This window comes from Ammospiza nelsoni, chromosome 1 (genome assembly GCF_027579445.1).
Source record: "Ammospiza nelsoni isolate bAmmNel1 chromosome 1, bAmmNel1.pri, whole genome shotgun sequence".
Lineage (NCBI taxonomy): Eukaryota > Metazoa > Chordata > Aves > Passeriformes > Passerellidae > Ammospiza > Ammospiza nelsoni.
This window is the reverse complement of record NC_080633.1, coordinates 65,370,364-65,390,899: the sequence shown is the minus strand read 5'-3', so window position 1 is coordinate 65,390,899 and position 20,536 is coordinate 65,370,364. Positions and strand designations below refer to the sequence as shown.

Sequence of the window (20,536 nt, the reverse complement as noted above, 5' to 3'; positions counted from 1 at the left end):
AAGGATTGGGTTTTTTAGAGGAAAGCTTGTGTCAGTGACACAGTTGTTTGTTTCAAGCCCTTATGTGTGTTGTTCATTCGGAGTTTAGACAAAGACCTCGGTCTTTCAAAGAGCTCAGCTGTGTGCCTTTCCAAGCCAGCTGCAGCACAGAAGAGCACCATGACAAAAAGATACAGAGAGGAAGTGTAGAGAGGAAGTGTGGAGTTTCCTTACTTGTCTGCATGTCGGGGGTGTTTTGTTGAACAGTTTTGACTCTGGGAAAGCTCAAGACTAGAATCCCATCCATGTAGCTAAAGCCTGCATGTATTACATCATATATTGCAAATTTGACATTGTTGCTTATTTCTGCAGGTTTTGGTACTGCTACTGTGTCTACAAATGCTGCAATGCCATCATTTACATTTGGTGTCCCGTCATCGTCCTCTGAATCTTCTCAAATGTTAAGTAGCACAGGAAATTTTAAATTTGGAGAACAAAGTAGCTTTAAGTTCGGTATTGCATCCGAATCTGCATCGTCCAACACTGTGACTGGAGGATTTAAGTTTCCTACTGGTTCAGGGAACTTCAAATTTGGAGTTTCTTCCTCAGACTCTAAATCAGAAGACAGCAAAAAAGAAAGTAAAAGTAACAGTTTTACCTTTGGACTTCCATCTGCAAGCAGTCAGGCTCCTTCAACATTTCAGTTTGGAACAACGAGTCTGGGGCAGCAGGAAAAGAAAGAGGAACCAGTTTTGGGAGGTTTTGGTTTTGCTACAAGTTCTACTTCTTCCTTAACTACTAATGAGAATAAAACTGGAGTCAGTGGCTTCACTTTTGGAACTGTGGCAGAAAAGGATGCAGCATCACCTGCTTTGCCATTTAAGAAGTCAGAAGAGAAAAAGGATGAAACTGTTTCAACGAAGGGAGGCTTTTCTTTCGGCAGTGTGGAGTCTGCACCTGCCTCACAGTTTGTTTTGGGAAGGGCAGAAGAGAAGCAGGACTCTGTCACTTCTGCTGGTCCATTAGCATTTGGAAAGAAAGCTGACAATGAAGAGTTAAAGGCACAGCCTATCTTTTCATCTGGAACAGCTGAGAATACCAAAGAGGAGAGCACAGCAAAACCTGTATTCAGTTTTAGTTTTGGTAAACCATCAGAAAAGGAAAGTGAGCAGGCAAAGGCACCTTTTGCCTTTGGGGCACCAACCAGTACTTGTGGTAAATAGAACATCTTTTGCCTTCACTTCTCTGCTCTATCAAATAATCCCTCTGAGGCTGTACTGGACAACATCTTTGGGATTCATATACTACCTGCAGCATGTCTTTAGTTCTAGTTGTTGATGTGTAAGCAATATGTGGCAATTTCTTCGTAGATTTCAGTGAGTCTTAATACTATGTTGAGACAGAAGAAAAATTGCCACACCTTAAGGAACCTGTATCAACTGCTTGTGTAAGCACAGAAGTTGTACTGTCTCAGTAGTAGCAGCTTAGTTGGTGATAAAATCTGTAATATGGTGCAGTATAGAGCCTCATACTTGTGTTGTTTTTATAGTGAAAGGGAAGAAGAGAGGGAATATCTTCTTTCTATCTACTTGCAGCTGTGCTGCAGTTTCTCTACTGCTATAAAGGTGCAAAGATCACTTCATAGATATCGCACAGTTTTGTATCCTTTAATTTGTTGAAAGTTTGCAGTGGAGGGTTAAAGTTTTTCAGTGATGGTTGCTGTGTGAAAACTTCTTGGTTGTTAAACATCATTTGTGTGACTTAGTGGTAACTGTGTTTCTTCCTTTCAGATCAGGGAGCGTCCTTCAGCTTCTTGAGCTCCAATTCCTCCAGCACAGTGGTACCCACCACTTCAGCCAACAGCAGCAGCGTGTTTGGCAGCACCCTCTCTTCCTCAAACCCTCCGCCAGTTCCCACTCCCTTTGTGTTTGGACAACCCAGCAACACTGTGACCAGCTCTGTTTTTGGCAATCCTGCAGAATCTGCAACATCTCAGTCGTTTGGCTTCTCTCAAGAGAACAAACCAGCAACCACATCTTCCAGCACTGGCTCGACTCTCACTCCGTTTCTCTTTCGTTCAGGAGAGAGCAGTACCAATGCAGCAAATTCAGGATTTACTTTTGGAGCCACAACTACATCAAATTCAACAGGTAAGTTTTAAATAGCTGCTCTTCTCATTTTCTTATTTTTGCCATTATGTAGTAGACTAAGGAGATGCTGTTCCATTAATATTTTACTTTGGAAAATGTGCAGGCTAAATGCATAGAAGTTCATTCAAGAGAAGAATACTGAGGATTTATATCCAGCAATGTTAATTTTCCTTCAGTGTGGAAAATACAGTTTAGGAATGAATTGGCCCCACAGTAGTTTTATTGTAAAGGACAAACCTTTACTGGATTTCAGTTTGTACAGGAGCTTTTCACCATGGGAATGATAATTTCTTTATTCAGTCACTGTTAATCCAGTGTTTACAGTTAGAAGTCAATGAATTACAACTTTCCTGCTTTTGCGCTTCTATACCTAAAACTCTGAATTCCTGGAAATAATGTCAAGCTTCGCCAAGTCCTTCCCTCACAAGTGTCTATAAATGGAGTACCTCAACATGCAATTAATTAATGCTGCTTAAGGGTTGGTTTTTACTAAGGAGCATGGCCAGTGCATGTTAATTTTCTAGCAATTTAGAGAAGACAGCAGTAAGAAATACAGAGTTTCTTCACGTTTTATATTTGTTACTCCACTGCTTGAATTGCATGAACAAATGCATGACTAAATACACCAAATTATCTGTATTCCTATGAGCCATGGAAGATATTGGAAATAAGATTGTATCTGTCAGGGAAAGACTTAATCTAGTTTGATCCTGATGGCTTAACTTTGTCAGTCACAGAAGTTTAATTTGTACACTTTTTTGTGGATCAGAAACAGAGTCCTAAATTACAACAACCAGCAGATCAATTTTAACTGCTTACATTCAGTGTAATTTTGTTAGTAAGTGACACCATATTTCAAACATCTTCACAAATTCAGAAACCTAAGTTTTACCATGTATCTCATCTTGGAAAGAAAGTCAGCTGTTCCAAGTTATGGCACAATTAGAGGGTATTTCCTGTTGCATGAGCATTAATACTGCTGTTTAAAATGTCCCTTTGGCATAGCAGGTCTGCCATGTACTTTCAGAGTCACTGTTCAGGTGCATTTCATGATTTCTGCTGGTCAATGCAGCTCAACCGTTGGGCTGGTTCTCTGTTGATGATAGGTAGAGAATTACTCTGCTAAGCCAAAATTTTGAGATTACTGCAAGGTTGATTTGGCCTCCAGAAGTTGATAATGGTAAACACTTAAATAGGAGAGGGGTGAAGCTGCTGAAAGGAAAATATATATGTTCTTCTAGTCCTGATAAATCAGGAGCTGTATTTTGCATGTTGTAAAAATCCAGTTTGAATGAATATTCCATGCATGTGGTAGAAACAGCTTTCAGTCAATGCAGATTAAAACACACTGTAGGAATCTGTCTGCACAACATGAAGAGGCAGTGCGTTAGAGATTTAATTTTGTCTGACTCTCACAAACACAGTGTTTCTCATGTTGCTTAAAAGAAAAGATGCAATTCCTGTTGTGGCTGAGGTAGTGTCTGTTTGATATACTCCCACAATTAATTTGAAATGAGGATGAGTATACAGCCAGCAGACCTGAGGCTTGAGAACCTTTTGTTTCTGGATTCATTCTGGAGGGTGGGAGGTAAGGGGCCCACGCTGACATCCCTCTCTGTCCCCAAGGGTCGTCGTCTTCGTTTCTGTTTGGCTCTGGGCCCGCAGCGCCGGCTGCTGGCCCGGCCTTTGGCGCCAGCCAGTTGCCAGCATTCGGGCCGAGCCCGGGCTCGGGGCAGCAAAGCGCTCCCAGTTTCGGGTCGCTGTCCACACCGTTGTTTTCCGCTGGCTCTCAGCCCGCTCCCTCTGCCTTCGGCTCGGTGACCAGCAGCACTCAGCCCTCCGTGTTCAGACAGCAGGCAGCCCAGCAGCCAGCCTTTGGCTCCGGTACCCCCAGTGCTGGTGAGTGCCCACCGTCCTCTCCTGTTTAAGGATTACATTTATTTTGTTTTTCATGAATTATATGGAGAAAGACAACTTCAGCCTTGTGTGTGTATTTAAATACAGGAATTGCTGTCCATAAAAGTAATGGGTATAGAGTTGTCATTTATGTCCCAGTCCTGACTGTGGAGACACAATGTACCACAGGTATCCAGCTTCACAGTAAGCCTTCTCCGCAAGAGACTTAGCAGACATGGAGGTTGCAACTCTACAACTAAATTTTGAGCTTTATTTTCTTTAGAAACCTAATGATTAAAAGGAACTGTTGAAAACCACGGAGTAATCACTGGTAAGGTTGTGTAAAACAAAAGAGCAGACACAGTGCAAAATGGTTATTTTTTTATTTGAGAATTGAATCAATCATTTTATTGCTTAAAATACAGTCAGAATTCTTTGGGGGATTTTTTAAGCATTTATGGATTAAGACTGTATTAAGATCTTTTTACTAAAGAAGTATAAAATGCCATGGGAAAGGGGCAGAGAATGAACCTTGTAACTTAAGAAAGATCTGTTCCATACTAGTAATAATGAAAAAACAAAACCAGTGCCAGAATGTCTATTTGATATCACATCAAATACTGAAAGGGAAAAGCCTCCTTTTTTCCTCTCAGAAGTTTTACAAAATAGCCTCCATTAAAAGTAGCTGACATTTTTGTACTGATCAGTAGATTAGTACAAGCAGATTAGTGCACAACACATTACTCAGTTGATCTTTCATTAATCAGATAGCATTTTAAAGGTAAAGTTCTCTCTGGATTTTCTGTATTACTTCTTAGTTTACTCTGATAATTGGAATGTTTGGGGTTTTTTCAGACAAGGTACTCCTGACACATTAAAGGAAAGGAAGTCCCCAGATCCATTGCATGAACACAGGAAAGTTTACCTGAATATAAATTCACAATTTAAGACTTGCTTAATAAACTTCAGTATGCACAGGTATAAATCTAATAGTGGCATGTAAGCTAGCAAACAACTAGTTATCAGTGTGCCAGCAGTATTACTATAAAAATTCCTTGTGTGAATGGATGGATGGGCAGAGTCCAGTGGGAGGAAGTTTATTAAGTCCCAGTGCTGAGTCCTGCATTTTGGCCACAGTAACCCCCTGCAGTGTCATAGGCTGGGGATGGTGTGGCTGGACAGTGCCCAGGCAGAAAGGGACCTGGGGGTGCTGGTGACAGCAGCTGAACATGAGCCAGCAGTGTGCCCTGGTGGCCTGTATCAGGAACATCCTGGCCTGTGTCAGGAACAGTGTGGCCAGCAGGAGCAGGGAGGTGATCCTTCCCTGCACTGGGCACTGGTGAGGCCACACCTTGAGTGCTGTGTCCAGTTGTGGCCCCTCAGTTTGGGAAGGACATTGAGCCCCTGGAGCACGTCCAGAGGAGGCAGCAAGGCTGGTGAGGGGCTTGGAACACAAACCCTGTGAGGAACGACTGAGGGAGCTGGGGGTGTTTAGCCTGAAGAAAAGGAGACTCAGAGGTGCCCTTGTCACTCTCTACAACTCCCTGAAAGGTGGCTGTAGCCAGGTGGGGGTTGGTCTCTTTCTCCAGACAGCAACTGACAGAACCAGAGGACACAGTCTCAAGATGCGTCACAGGAAATACAGGTTGGATATTAGGGGAAAGTTTTTTACAGAAAGAGTGATAAAGACTGGAATGGTGGAGTCACCATCCCTGGATGTGTTTAAAAAAAGACTGGATGTGGCACTCGGTGGTTTAGTTGAGGTGTTAGGGCAGGGGTTGGACCCAAAGGTCTTGAATGTCTCTTCCACTTGTGAATTCAATAAACTGTTCCTGTAGTAATCTGACACTTCTGGTGGACTCCCCAACTTTGTCATCTCAAGCAACCTGTTAAAAGAATAATCTTTAAAGATAATGGGGAAGAACATGAGAATTTTACTGAAAAGGATGAACTCAAATTTCAGCTTTCTTACTTCCTTCTGCTTCCACCCCATCTTCCCAGGTTCTGTATTCCAGTTTGGAAGTAATACTACTAATTTCAGCTTTCCAAATAACCCAGGAGTATTCACTTTTGGTGCAAATCCTCCTGCATCAGCAGCTCCTGCACCACCTTCTGGTACTTCGGGATTTTCGTTCAACCAGGCTCCAACATTTACAGTGGGGTAAGAGACCATATCAGAATTTCCCTTGAGCTTCGGGTAATATCAGTGGACAGTGTTCAGCCTCTACTGCTGTTAAATCATGAGGTGTTCAGATGAACCTTGGAGTTTGAAACTAAATTTGGCATCCTTCCTTTTATTAGCCTGACTGGCTAACTAAGCACCGCTATCTGTAAAGGAGCCTAGCTGTCAGGAGTGTCACACATCAACACATGTGAGATTCTCTTGTTCTTGAAAGGTAGAACCTGATCCAGCCATTATGCTGCTGCTTACCTTCTGAATAAGAGAGATTTAATTGGTTTCTGGAACTCTCTTCCTCCTGTTCGTCATTTGCTGCTTGTTGCCAGCTGGTAACTAGTGAGACAAGACTGTGAAACAGTTGTTCTGGAATATCTGCTCAGTGCTGCTACTGAATTTTCAGCTACACTGTCCTAAACTCTGAACTACTAATTTCTTTTAATAGGACAAATGGGAAAAATGTTTTCTCTGCCTCTGGATCTTCAGTTGCTGGTCGGAAGATAAAGACTGCAGTTAGACGTAGAAAGTAAACGCCTGATCGGTAAAGCATCAAAAACATTGGAAGCAGCTACTATCCTGAATTGTTGAGCTTCTACCCTGACTGAATTGTTCAGCTACTATCCTGAAATGTTCAGCTACTACCCTGAATTGTTCAGTTACTGGGATTGTACCTCATGCTGGCTTGTCGGAAGTCAGATCTGCCTAAAGGAATATAAAACTTAGCTTTCCTGTCCTTCCCTCCCCTCTCCCCGTTACGTTTTTTTGGTAGCAAGTAAAGTTGGCAACAAGGCTGTTCTCAAGCAAAAGTCTCAAGTTACTTCTTTCACTGACTCGGCATGGTCTGGCTGTAGCCCTGAGTAGAGCCTGCACAGTGAATGGCTTGTTGATACCTCTTCATCCGCACCACTACGTGCGCTCATCCGCGTTTACTGACGCCTCGAAATTGTAATTATATCAGCGAGGGATGCTGTATAGAGTAGAGAATGTTGATAACGAATGATTTCTATGCTGAGTTTGTGCTGGTGTATGTGTGAAGTGAGTGAGTTTGGGTGTATTGTGCACTAAAATTTTCTGATAGGGGAAGACTGATTAAAGGATGATCCATGCTAAGGACTTGTTAGATCTGTAGTTCTTCATTTAATAATTATATGCTATTTCTATATTTTCATTCTTACAGCCCTTTATCACCTGTCTCGCCTTGTTATTTTATTATGAGATGTGTAAATACGATTTTGTTTCTCTATGTACTTTTTTGGCATAACAAATCTGTGAAATTGAAATTTTAATTTTGTGTGTTACAGCCATTTTTGTTTAGTATTGTCTCAGATTTTATGTAAATCCCATTATTCAAAGTTGCCTAAATCCATTTAGAAAATCTTTAAAATTGGGAATTCTTAAAGTAAGTTTATTGGCTTTTCTGATCCATTTTTGTTTGGACCAAAAACCAGTATTGTACAAAGTATTAAGTATATATTTTTATATTTACTGAAATGGACTGTGGTGACTTTGGATAATAAGGAAAAGTTTAATATTAAAGCCATGTTTATTACAGTATAATTAACATGTTAAACCATGGGATAAATGCCATCAATAAAAACTGCGAAATATTACCTGGCAATTTTAACTCTCTGTAAAGGCACCCCCAGCTGTAACTCTATGAGATGGTTCCCTCAACCTGAGCAATGTCTCGTGCTTTCTTCAGTCTCTGCTTTTTCCCATTGATTTTAGAGGATCTTAAATTTAGAAGTCTCCTGTTAGGAAGGAGAGTTTTACTGTAGGCTGAAGCTTGGAGCAGCTGAGCAATGTGTCAGCTGACTGCAGTTAATTTTCTGTAGTGCTATTAAAGAAACCCAACCCAATGCTTATAAACATTCAGCATTGTTCTAACTGAAGACTGGAAATGAGTAATGGGGGGTGGGCGCTTCTGTAGCAGTTACAGGAACTTCTTGGAGAACAGACACTATTCTAGTAAAATCAGAGGAAATGCTTGTTCATCTGGGGACCCACAGCTGAATTTGTACCAAGTCACAGCAGTCTGTCTCTGACTCAGACATTAATTCTTCCCTCAGCTAGAAGGGCAGAGACTGCATCACTGTCAGTGGTGTAAATGTCTCCAGAAGCACTGCTGGGGCCCTGGCTGGCACTTCTGCCACTCATCCCAGCACTGCTCCTTGCTCCTGCAGGTGCTGCTGGTGTGAGATGCCTTTCAAGCACAAGCTGGACATGACAGGCAAAGGCCTCCTGCTCTTTTCAGGTGTAGGGCCCTAGTCACTGTTTCTAGAAACAGAAAATGCTCAGCAACTTGACTTTCAAACCACACACATTCTCACTGCTATTGAGGCAGTCAGATCATGCCACTGTAGCCACTAAAGGATTATATGCAATTACCTGTTTCCAGCTGTCTACATGTGAAAAATGCCAGAGATTTCCACTTTGTGCCCCTTAGCCCTAAATCACCTGCCAAGCACTTTTCCTTCAAGCAGAAACAAGCACCATCTGGGATACAGCTTGCATAAGAGACAAACTAAAAGCCAGCCAACAGCACAACGTATACCTATTTCCATGGACAGGCTCTGTGTTCTTGCATTGTAACTGTTTTCTTTACCTGGTGGAAAGGTGGTATTTTTCTGCAGGGTAAGAGATACCTTCCCTTATACCTGAATTGGTAGTAATAAAGTTTTAGCCAACAGTGTTGCTTTTCCCTTCCTCCCCCCTCCCCCCTTTGAATCCTAGTTTTTAGGTCACTGCAAGAGTAAAGAGAATAAAAGTTCTTCTTGTGAATAGGCAAAAATTATCCCAGAAAGGACTTTAAAGTTGGTTTTGATGGCTTTAGCTTTCATCAGGCTGATTGCCATGCACAGCGTCAGTGCTAAAGGCTTTGAAAGAATGGAGCAGAAGCCCTGTCAGGAGCAGATGAGGGAATTGGGGATGTTTAGCCTGGAGAAAAGGAGGCTCAGGGGTGACCTTATTCTCTACAATTGCCTGAAAGCAGGCCAGCGAGGGGGGGGGGCAAGGTTGGTCTCTCATCCCAGGTAAGAAGTGCTAGGACAAGGAAATGGCTTCAAGCTGGTGTCACAAGGTTTAGACTGGATGTTAGGGAAAAAAAATTAATGGAAAGGGTTGTCAAGCACTGGAAGAGGCTGTCTGTAAGTAGTAGGATCACCATCCCTGGGAGTATTCAAAAAATGTGATTAAGCAAGGGCTCTAAAAACAGTGTTCTAGCCAAGACAACTTTTCTTCCTTTACTTCAAAAATAAATATTTAAAGTAGTTATCTAAAATGTTAGTGACCTCATTCTGGAGACATAATGGATGGCAAAACATCCATTCTGCAACCATAAGCATGGGATCTAGTCCTGAATCATCATTCCCAACGAAAACTGAAATGCAAGCACAATACAGTCATTCACAGAATAACACAACTTGTCCAACGAAATACTGCAGCATCTGAACACGTTACTGATGAAGTTATTACACCTGGAGACAAGAGCCATAACCAAGCTCTCAAACATTTCTACTGCCAACCAAGCCACTGGGCAAAGTTGAAGGCAGGGTAAGAACTGCAGCCACTGAGAGTGGCATGTTAAGCCTAAGAGAGGAACATACAAAAACTGATCAAAGAGTTCCATACTCAGAGTTCAGTAGAACATTAATATTGCTTACATTAATTTCCTGAGATGCTAATAACATGACAATAAATGAATCATCAAAGTGATATAGTCATGCAAAATATTAGGTTTCTTTATTCAGTATTTAAGTTATTCTGAATATACAAACAATTAGCCAGAATGATAAAGTGAAAATAACCAGTATTTGTACTTCTGCAGATTTAAACCCATAACACATTTCAGTTAATGTTTTCTGCATGCTCCTGAAACACATTCACTTCTGTTCTGCATTATATGCAAGAAATAGGCAAGTGCTTTCACTCAAAACAGAAGCAAAAAAGTTACCTTTCATTAGCATGGTCTGTACTGTTGCTGGCTCGAGAATTATTTACACACACCAGATCACTAACACTGCAGTGTAACACCCTTCCCAGAGGAAAAAGCAGCTATTGTTTCACTTCTTCATTAGCTTGGACAAGTGAAGTAAGTGACAGTGCTTGAGACAATCATGCAAAAAAACTTTTCACATCAATGTTGTGAGAAAATACTTGAAAGGTGAAGAAATACGAACTGTGAAGCAATAATAAAAGACACTGATAACCACTGCTGATCTCTCTAAATACATGGCAATTTAATTAACATCATTTGCCTTGCTGCCTAATACTGCAGGTTTCTCCCTCCATATCCTTTGACAGGCAACTGCCTGGAGAAGAACTTCATTTTCTAGTTATCTGCCAACATCCAAAATTGTAGGAGCAACATTTCTTTTAAGGTGGCATATTCCTAGGGATCTGCTTTCCACAAACTGACAAACAGAACAGTTCCTTTTTGCAGTTAAAGCAGACAGGTTTTGTCTCATCAGTCAGAAGTTAATACTCCTGGATTTAATACATATTTTCTCTCCCAAACTTCTTTGGCGTCTATGAAAACTCCAACACTTCGAAGGTAGTTGCTGGCATCAGACAGGAACCATACATTTTCTTCAGCTTCTGAATCAGTTCCTATTTAATTAGGGCAAAAGATTCCAACAGACACCTCAATTTCAGTTCTCGGGTAGGTCTTTTATTCACTGGGATTTGGAGGGGATGTTTAGAACCAGTCCGGAAATCTCATTTTTTGGTATCATCTGACTCCATTTCTTCTGACCACAATAGTTCCTGCTACAATATCATAGGCTGTTCTGTTGTGCTGGAAAAACAGCAGCGTAATGAACGCAGGAAAAAATGATGCAATTGAAAAATTCTTGATCAAAGCTCGTACTGTGGACCTGAAATCAGAATAGAACATTCAGTGCCTTACTTTCACTTTTCTGCTTACATTAGTAATTAACTTCCAGGTTTAGTGCCCAAGTTTTGCACAGCACAAAAGTTGAGCTCTAGAGGAGATTTAACCACCTACCCTGAAAAATACTCCATGTGACTGAATAATTACCATTTTATTCTTAGATCACAGAATCTGACAATAGCTGTTGCAGTCTAATTACTGCAAAGGTCAACAACAAAGCAACAGTGAACTTCCTTCCAAATCCCACGCTTTTGACACTGTTAACCTGAATGCAGCAGGACTGAGGCAGGAGCACTTACGTTGTCATGCTGACATTAGAGGATGGAATGACTAACACACGGCTGGGTGCAATAAGGACAGAAGTTTCACACGTCACAACTCGCAGTCCAAGCAAGAATTTCCCTGGGGTTGCTCCACCTGCTCCCCAAATACAGATTATCTGTAAAAGAGAGGTTTTTTTAAGTCCGCACATCACCGTGTTGTTGACAGTTGTCCCAAACTTGGTTATCCTCAACTATGTGAATGTCATGAGCTTCAACATAATCCAAAATACTGTTAAGAAGATTTACTTTATTGGCCAACGATAACATTATTTTTTAAAACCATTTCTTCAACAACTCACAACTATTAATTACAGGGGTTAATGTTTATGAGTAGGTTACCTCATAAAAGCAGACTAATAACCTGTAGATGAGAGCTACTACCATCATTTTCTGCAAATCTTCCATGGACGTATCTTCATCTATTTCTTCTATGATGTAATGCATGGCAAATTTAGAGATGTCCCTGTACAAAATAAAACTGAACTTTAAAACCATCCTTCTCCCAATACCAGTGTTACCCCTTTAATACCAGAATTCACTCCCTCCGTTCTGGTATTATAAGACAACAAAAGCTCCTTGCCCTCTCTGATACTAAACAAGTCATTAAAATTCAGAACACTCAGTTTTCATTCTGAGTTACTGCCTAGTTTGTTTTGTCTTTTTCATTAAGCAAAGATCATTCTTTATTACCACTTTTGCACAATGGTATCCCTGGGTAGTGAGCTGCAGAATTGTTCTGAAAATTCTCACACTTCTTGGGGGTAAACAGATTTTGCACATAATCATTGAACTTGATACAAATGGAAGGCATCCAAGTCTCCAAGTATCTTCTTACACTACACTCAAGGAAAAAAAAAGGGCACTCTTTACAAATGCAAGGGAGAAGTTGGCAGTGTCCCTAAGAAATCAGTAGAGCCCCATATCCTCCTCTGCATGATCAGGGTTCTCATCAGGGTTCCTCATTCTCATTCTTCACGGCTCACCATACTTGTCTGGAGGCACCTTGGTATGCAATAGGAGGATTCAAACAAAGCAATTGAAACCTTAAGGTTTTTAGCCTAACAGAGCTATGCAAAGCATCCATTTGGAGGTAATGGCATATTTTCATAAGATAAACTCCACAGATGTAACATTCTTATCTGATACCTGGAATGGATATACTTGCAACACATTAAGGCAAGAATTTCTCACTCATGCATCTAATTAAGGCTCACGTAGAACTGTGCAGTCCCACTTTGAAACAGTCCATCTAATATTTGTGCGACCTGCCCTCCTTTTTATTCAGACTTGAGGACAGAAAAAACCCTCAAACAACCCAGGAATTAAAAAAACCAATGTAGCACAACCTACATTTCCTTTCAATGCAGCTTTGGCCTGAAGAGAATAAAGTTCTTCTTGAGCCTGTGAGGGCCTATGCTTTCCATGACAATTCAGCCTAACCCCAAGCACACCAGGTCTCTTAAGCAGAAAACCTCTCAGAACATTTCTCTGAAGTTCCCTGTAAGCAATTGTCTCACAAAACTATTAATATTGAAAATGCTGTAAATTACTCTTTCATCATTTTACAGCAGCAATATACATATAGTTGTTCCCCATCTTTCCACTACTTCACTTTGTATCTTTCTCCACCTACTAAAGGCAAAGTAGAAACACAAACTGTCAGGTTACAGGTGATGGGATCTGGCCACTTAACAGAAATGAACATTTGGCATTTTAATTGCTGCTTATCTGAACAAAACCCAGCAATCATTTACACTGACGTATTTATTGTTTTGGATTTGACCCTCTTCCATACCCCTTTCTAGCTGCAGGTGAAGGTGTCTGGAAGATGTTATCTGTATGTCTGTTATCAATTTACAGTCAGGCAACATTTGGATGGTTCTTGAGCAGAAAGCCTGGGTTCCAAAATGTGTTTGTACAGTAGTGGAATTATTGACTGCACCAAGATCTCATCTCTTAATCAGACTGGAATATTGAGTACACCAACCCAAAGCAGAATAAGAGAGTTAAGAAGTAAGATATCTACAGTTAAAGAAGCAGTTAAAAAAGAAAGTGTTTGAGGTAAATTACTACATCTGAGTACAAAAATGTGAAATGACGAATCTTTCAGTCTAGTGTATGGTTGACACACACATTGATTACTTGCACTTTTTAAAAAAACCAATTTACACCCAGTGAAGCCTGCAGTGTGGCAGCATTCCTAGAAACCAGGATGTATTTTCAAAGTATATACATATCTGATCTGCTTGATCAGATTTTTTTTTTTTTTGGTGGGGTTAGCATTGCTTCAGTCAGAAATCTAAAATACAGCCCCACAGAAGATGCTATACATTAGCATGAAAGATGCTAAAATTAACTTAATCCCAGCCAGATTTAGTACATTTTGAACACTGTTTAAAAGTTTGTCCATGTTTTTTCTTAAAAATTCAAAAGAACTTTTTTGTAATCTTGCTATTCCCCCCCTCCATAAATGTGCAAGTCTAATCTTTCCTTAGTAGTTAGTGACTTTGAGAGCCTACAGACCTGTACAAATTCTTTGTTTCCATAGCTGACCCAAAATCAGGATGTATTTACAATGAAGTTAGCCTAGTGGTGCTGTTCCTCAACTTCTGTAATTTATTTAATATCATATGCAAAAACATACCATAATTACAACCTGACACCTCAAAGAGCATGAAAAGCTTAAAGCTGTATGTAACAAAGCTTTAAATTGTTCAACTTACTTTATTCCACTGAGGTGCATAATACTTAAAATGATGGTTGCCTTTATAAAGAACAGAATAAAAAAATCCACCATCTCTGCTATGAACCTGTGTGCCAGAGAAGGGATAAGGAACTCCCGACCTGCAACAGAAATAGTTCACATTACCCAGATTTTACTGCACTAACACAAAGTTAACACTAATGTCGAAAGCAAAACCCACATTAACCTCTCTACGAGAACATAATCTAGAGCTCTGCTCACATGCTTTTTGAGAACATTTCTAAAGATGTATGCATAAAAAATAATCTGAATTGTTTAAGTTGAATTTGAAGAAGCTTCTTGAAGAACTTCAACTGTTTCAGAACTGAGCCTCTCATAATTAGGATCACAGGCAAAATCATACCCTGCTAAAGAACGGAAGTACAGAAGATCAGTTTTTGTGTTCTTTTGTTTAGAATAATCTCATAGAGAACAGATTTGTGTAAATCTGAGAGGTCAGATTAAAAAGAAAATCACACCTACCACAACTTTTTTATCCCTCAGCACCAAGGCTTCTATGTATACCAAGTACCAGTTCTCAGAGTAAAACACTATTTTATCTCCACTCAAATACAAACAGGAATGGATGAAAATACTTGACATAAACATTTCTACATGTTACTTTTAATAAAACACAGCATACTGCTCTACCTCCAGCCAAAAAACATAACATATTCTCCTATTTAAATGGCCACAAAGTAAGGAGCCACAAGCTTTTGTTACTCAGGTGATTTGAGCAAAGAAAATATTAGAGAGTGTCTTAGAAAGTTTCCAAGAAATAGTGTTGCAAAATAATTTCATCTGGACCCAGCTACTCCTCTATTTTCCAAAGAACATGACTCTCACATGTAGCATGCAATGACTCACACCAGTACTTCACTTAGAAAGGCCTTTCTACTACCACATGGAACCTGTGGAAACAGGGACTGGTTTTGTTACTGTTTCTGAGAATGCTTATCCCCACAGAGAGTAAGGACAGAAGAGGAAATAAAATCACCCTACTCTCTAGTCTCAAAATTCATCATCAAATTTCAATAAGAATAAGTCTCCCCAGTTCAGTCGCTGAGACTGATGCTGCCAGCCATGGCCCCACGAGCTGTGAGAGGCCAGCCAAAAGCGCAGAGCACTTTTCAACGGGGTAAGAAGAATCTGGCAGAGACTGGGTAAGAGCCAGCTCTTATTTAACATCCCTGGGTTTCTAGAGCTCTGTTTCACACCTGCTGCACTGATCACTCTGCATCAATAGCACAAGCAGCCTGGTTTGAGGCAGCAGGGTGGCCACAAAGATGGACATGCTGCTGGCCAAAACTGGGCCACTGAGGGAGGCTGGCAATGCCTCTGCGATGACATATTTAAGAAGAAAATCGAAACAAACTAATGAGTTTTGCTTCTAGTCAGAGAAGAGGAGGAGGTGAGACTATGTGAGGGAAACAACATGGAGACACCAAGGTCAGTGGAGAAGGAGAGCAGGAGGTGCTCCAGGTGTCAAGCTGAGGTTGCTCTGCAGGCCATGGTGAGACCATGGTGAAGCAGCTGTGCCCCTGCAGCCCATGGGGATCCACAGGGGATGCAGAGATCCACCCACAGCCCGTGGGGAGGTGCCCATGCCAGAGCAGGTGGATGCCTGGAGGAGGCTGTGGTCCAGTGGGAGACCCAGTGGAGAGAAGGAATCCCTGCTTCCAGGGAGCAGTCTGTCCTTGGAGGACTGCATCCCATGGAAAGAGAGGCCCACGTTGCAGCAGAATGCACTTTGCAACTAAAGTTGAGCCTGCTTTTCCCTTGAAATAGTCCTCTTGTCCTTATCTCACTCAAGAAGCCTCCTTAACTTGTTTTTCTTTTTTCCCTCCTTTACCCAGCTGTGGCAGAGGAGGGTGAGCAAGTGACTCTCTTGGTGCCTGGTGCTGGGCCAGTGTCAAACTGTGACATGTATAACACTAAAATGGATTCCACTGGCATTGTCAAAGCCTGTCCAAGTTCTCTAATTCTAATTAGAGATTCTTCAACTAAGGCATGAGGAAACATAGCCAGTCTCCTAACCCTGGTTTGAGTACACAGTGCCAGGTGAAAGCTTTCATCTGCTCTGTCAAAAGCAGCACATTTGTTAGAGTTGGTAGCAGAGACTGATTTATTCAGAACTGAATACATTAAATTAAATGACTGCCTAAAGAAGAAGCTACATGGGGCTAGGAAAATAAGTATTCAAATTATGTTTAACTCCATCATATTAAGAAACCTTGGCAACCCTTAGATTCTGGCAGATTTACACTGCAGCAATTCAAGCTGTTTGTGATATCAGAAATCCACTCTTTTGCCAAGGGTTACTATTTATTCAGCAAGGACAGCCAAATTCAAAATCCATCCAGCTCAATGTCTAGGATATTACATCTACACAGTGCTTAAGAGGAGTTTGCACCAGTCAGCCACAGGGCAGCTGGGGCCTGGATGCACCTTTTGCCCTACTGTTCCCAGTGGATCAGCAGTAATCTCCTGCAGTAAGGTAGGGAGGGACCAGGCAAAGGAATGTCTTAAATCATGGTGACTGTCCACAAAGAGCCAGCCACTGCCCAGGGTGCTGTTAAATTCTGCTGCTCTGACACACACCTGCAGGCAGACTGAAGAGGCAGTTAACAATCCCACTTTTTGACATTCCAATTTGAAATCTTCCACATTAACATAAGCTGTCACTTATTTCAGCTTACATAAGCACACGGGCTGTAAACTGCTCTGGCACAGGGACAGATCATGACCTGCCCTGCCTCGCCTCACTGCTGTGTGGACAATAATCTGCAGCAGGGAAGAAGGAGCCATAATCACTTTAGCTGCTCCAGATATATCCATCTGCAATCTGAAGCTAAAGCATCAGCCCAGCAGTCTTTGTTTATAACTGAATTGTATCGCTGCATCCCATACCTAGTCCCCTCAAGAAGGCCAAGTGTACTGCAATAGTATGCAATATTCAGAATAACCATGTTCAGCAGCATGAGATGTTATTCATGCCCCAAATAACCTTTAATATATGGAATTAGCTCCTGAAAAAACAGGTAAAATTCCAAGAATCATTTCAGCCTAGCCTTTGTCCAACCCTCCCTTTAATGACTGGTAACATCAGTTCATAACTGAACTATAACAGAATCAGAGCATAATTGCAGAAAATACTATTCTGTGTCCTAACCATGTTTTAAAAAAAAAAAAATCTGCTTAAAAATATAAGAAAGAAACAAGCTCAGTGGCTAGGCTCCCTTCCCTTGAAAATAAGGAAAAAAGGAACAAAAAACATCTTCCACACACATACGGCCACTAAGCTTATAAATAATGTCACAGATCAGCAATGTCGTACTTTGTCCTGCAGGGAGAAACGAGCTCTGGCTTTTTTCCAAAGTCCACCAGCAGTGCTCTCCTCCACAGTTTCCTACATTGCTCACAGTGGTATGAACATTCAAGGAATGTGACCTAGGCACTCCTCAACTTGTGAGGAGTTGTTGCTGCTCCTGGTTTTACCTCTCATGTAATCAGAGTGAGTTTGCTTTATTCCTGAAAAATATAAACAGAAGGCCTGCTGTGCACTGCCTTCAATGTTTACAGCTGCAACAGACGTTTGTTTATCTCGGGTCCCACTGCCTAAGCTTGTTCAACGTCAGCATGTTTTCACTTCTCTGCTTCGATTCCACGAAATTATTTTATTTGAGCACCAAGAGCTCACTCAAGCAGGCAAAATTAGTTTAGATTACATAATCCAAACGGGCTACTTAAAAAGCTAGATGCATTACAAGCCTGTGACCACAAGAATAAGTTCCAGTGGAAAAAAATCAACTCCTTCGTATGCAAGAAAACATCTTTACAAGCTGTGAAAGTGTAAACTGTATATTCAAGTCAATCCCCCCAAACCTGCTGGCTCTAGATTTACAACCTCGGTATCAGGGCTGTCACCCTGCATCCAAACTTGTTTATGGACCAAGTTCCGGCCTTACGGCCTTGATACTAGGGCTGTCACCGTGTGTCACACGGCACAGCCACATGCCCGGGGCCGCAGCCAACGGAAGCGCAGCGACTCCCAACGTCGCACAGCCCCGGCTTCCCTCTCCAGATCCCTCTGCTCGGAGCAGCGGCTCTCCCCAGGCTCCCCTTCCTCCCCAGCCCCGGCCCCGGCCCCACTCACCCGCCGGCCGCCCCGTGTCCCTGGAGGCGCCGCTGCCGCTGCTGCTGGCGGCGCTGCCGGAGGCCGCCCTGGGCACGGGGGACACCGCGCCCGCCGCTCCCGGCCAGGCTGGGGTGGCAGCGGCGGGGGCGCGGGGCCCCGTCCCGGCCGAGGCCGTGTGTGCCGGCGGCGGAGCGAAGAGGTAGAAGGGGCTGTAGTAGGCAGCGGCGGCGGGCGGGGGCGGCTGCGCGGCGGCTGCGGCGGCGGCGAGGAAGGCGGGCGGGCAGCCCTGCCAGCCCAGGTACCCGCAGTACGAGTCCCACAGCCACTGGTGTACGCGCCGCGCGTACTCCGCCGCGCTCAGGGGCTTCGTCCCGCCGCCCTCCGGAGGGGAGCACGGCGGTGGTGAGGACGCGGTGTTGGTGTTGGCACTGGCGTTGGCTGCTTCATCTCCGGCAGGGCTGCCGCCCTCCGCCATCGCCGCCGCCCCAGCGCCAGCCCGGCCGCCCTCCGCCACCTCCTCCATCGCGGCGGGCACTGAGCGTTCACCGCGCGTGCGCCGGGGCCGCGCCTCGCCTCTCCCACTTACGGCGGCGGAGGGGGGGGAGGAAGGGCCTGACGAATAGGGCACTGAGCGAGGGGAGAAACAGGCCTTCCCCCCCGCCCCTGCCACGAGATGGTATCGCCGAGCGCTGAGGCAGAGGCGCTGCCCGTGACGTGCGGGCGAAGCGGCCTGCGGAGCTCCTGACGGTGCGCAAGTTCTGCGGGTTTATTTTCCTGTAGTAATGTTGTGAGGGGTTTTTTCTCCTCTATTTCCCCCTTTTCATTTTTTCCCCTATACATATCATGTTTGTCTTCTGAAAAAAACAAAACAATCGAAACCAAACAAAACCACCCAAAGCAAAACCAAACAAAACCAAAAACAACAAACAAAACGCCCCAAAACAACACCCCCACAATCCACAAAGTCGTTTAGGTTGGAAAAAACCTCTGTAATTGAGTCCAACCTATGCCTGAACATCACCGTGTCCAGGGCACCAAGTGCCACCTCCAGGCTTTCCTTGAACACCTCCAGGCACGGTGACTCCACCGCCTCCTTGGGCGGCCCATTCTAATGTCCAATCACCCCTTCTGCGAAGAAATTCTTCCTAATGTCCAACCTGAAACTCTGCGGAGAAGAGGGCGACCCCCGCCTGGCTACAGGCTCCTTTCAGGGAGTCACCGAGAGCGGTAAGGTCACCCCTGAGCCTCCCCCACGCCAAACACCCTCAGCTCCCTCAGCCGCCCCTCACAGCGCTTCCTCCCCTCAAATGCTGAACGAAGAACCAGCAGCAAGTTTAAACACAGTTCTTCTAACTAACTTTTAGTCTTTAAGGTTTCTGTGCTCTGTTAAGCATCTCAACCAGACCAAGAGTTCTGTCTGACAGAGATGCTAACACAGCTCAATACTGAATTAACCAGTAATACATACTGGGAACCTGAAATGTTGAAGACAGCACAAGCCACAGCTGAACAAAAACAGAAGTTGCTGCCTCTCCCTGGTGAACTATTTTCCCATTTAATCTCACCTAATTTAAAAAATTGAAGTAATTTCATAAAATCATAGAATCATAGAATGGCCTGGTTTGGAATGGACCTTAAAGATCCCCGCCCCATGGGCAGGGACAGCTTCCACCAGCCCAGGTGGCTCCAAGCCCCGTCCAACCTGGCCTTGAATGCTTCCAGGGGTGGGGCATCCACAGCTTCTCTGGGCAACCTGTTCCACTGCCTCTTTACCCTCACAGTAAAGAATTATTCCCATGTATCCAACAGAAATTTCCACTCTTTCAGTCCCAGAAGCTTGTGTGGAGCAAGTCTCTAATACAAGCAAGCTGAGATGAATTGCCTAAGTGATTATCAAATAGTGACCCATAAAAGACTATGCAGTTATGTAAGGTGCTGGCACTCACTGTGCAGCTATGATTTTAATTACCCTGGCATGTTTTGTAATGTAGACCTTGGTGAAATCAATATGGGAAAATGTTTAGGGAAACACAGCAAGATTTAGCATGATTAGGAAGGAAAAAAGGAGGGAAGATAGACATGTGTATAGAGGAAAATATGGCTTTAAACCATCTGTTAATTCCTAATAGAAAAGCTATTTTGGAAAACTGACAATAAATGAAATGTAACAAGACTTATTTCCCTGTAATATTTCACTTCTTCCTTGAAAGCCAGATCAGATCTCAAAGTAAAATTACAAG

At 42.9% G+C, this 20,536-nt stretch overlaps 2 protein-coding genes across 3 annotated transcripts in view; one reads left to right on the top strand and one right to left on the bottom strand.

Annotated features, from left to right (window-relative positions):
- The window catches only part of NUP153 (nucleoporin 153), a 43,917-nt gene extending 36,106 nt beyond the window's left edge, over nt 1–7,811 (top strand). For both annotated transcript variants that reach the window (XM_059469941.1, XM_059469933.1), the window contains 5 exons: nt 352–1,194; nt 1,770–2,129; nt 3,756–4,028; nt 6,027–6,186; nt 6,647–7,811. In XM_059469941.1, coding sequence (XP_059325924.1) covers nt 352–1,194; nt 1,770–2,129; nt 3,756–4,028; nt 6,027–6,186; nt 6,647–6,731 — 1,721 coding nt within the window. In that variant the 3' untranslated portion in view covers nt 6,732–7,811. The remainder of the gene's footprint in view (nt 1–351; nt 1,195–1,769; nt 2,130–3,755; nt 4,029–6,026; nt 6,187–6,646) is intronic.
- A 2,104-nt stretch (nt 7,812–9,915) lies between these two features.
- Nucleotides 9,916–18,835, bottom strand: FAM8A1 (family with sequence similarity 8 member A1). Its single transcript, XM_059469955.1, has 5 exons — nt 18,315–18,835; nt 14,139–14,259; nt 11,755–11,878; nt 11,392–11,531; nt 9,916–11,075 (listed from the first exon to the last, which is right to left on the bottom strand). The coding sequence occupies exons 1-5, from the start codon at nt 18,817–18,819 to the stop codon at nt 10,931–10,933; spliced, it is 1,035 nt and encodes a 344-aa protein (XP_059325938.1). The 5' UTR covers nt 18,820–18,835; the 3' UTR covers nt 9,916–10,930.
- Between the last annotated feature and the right edge of the window lie 1,701 nt (nt 18,836–20,536).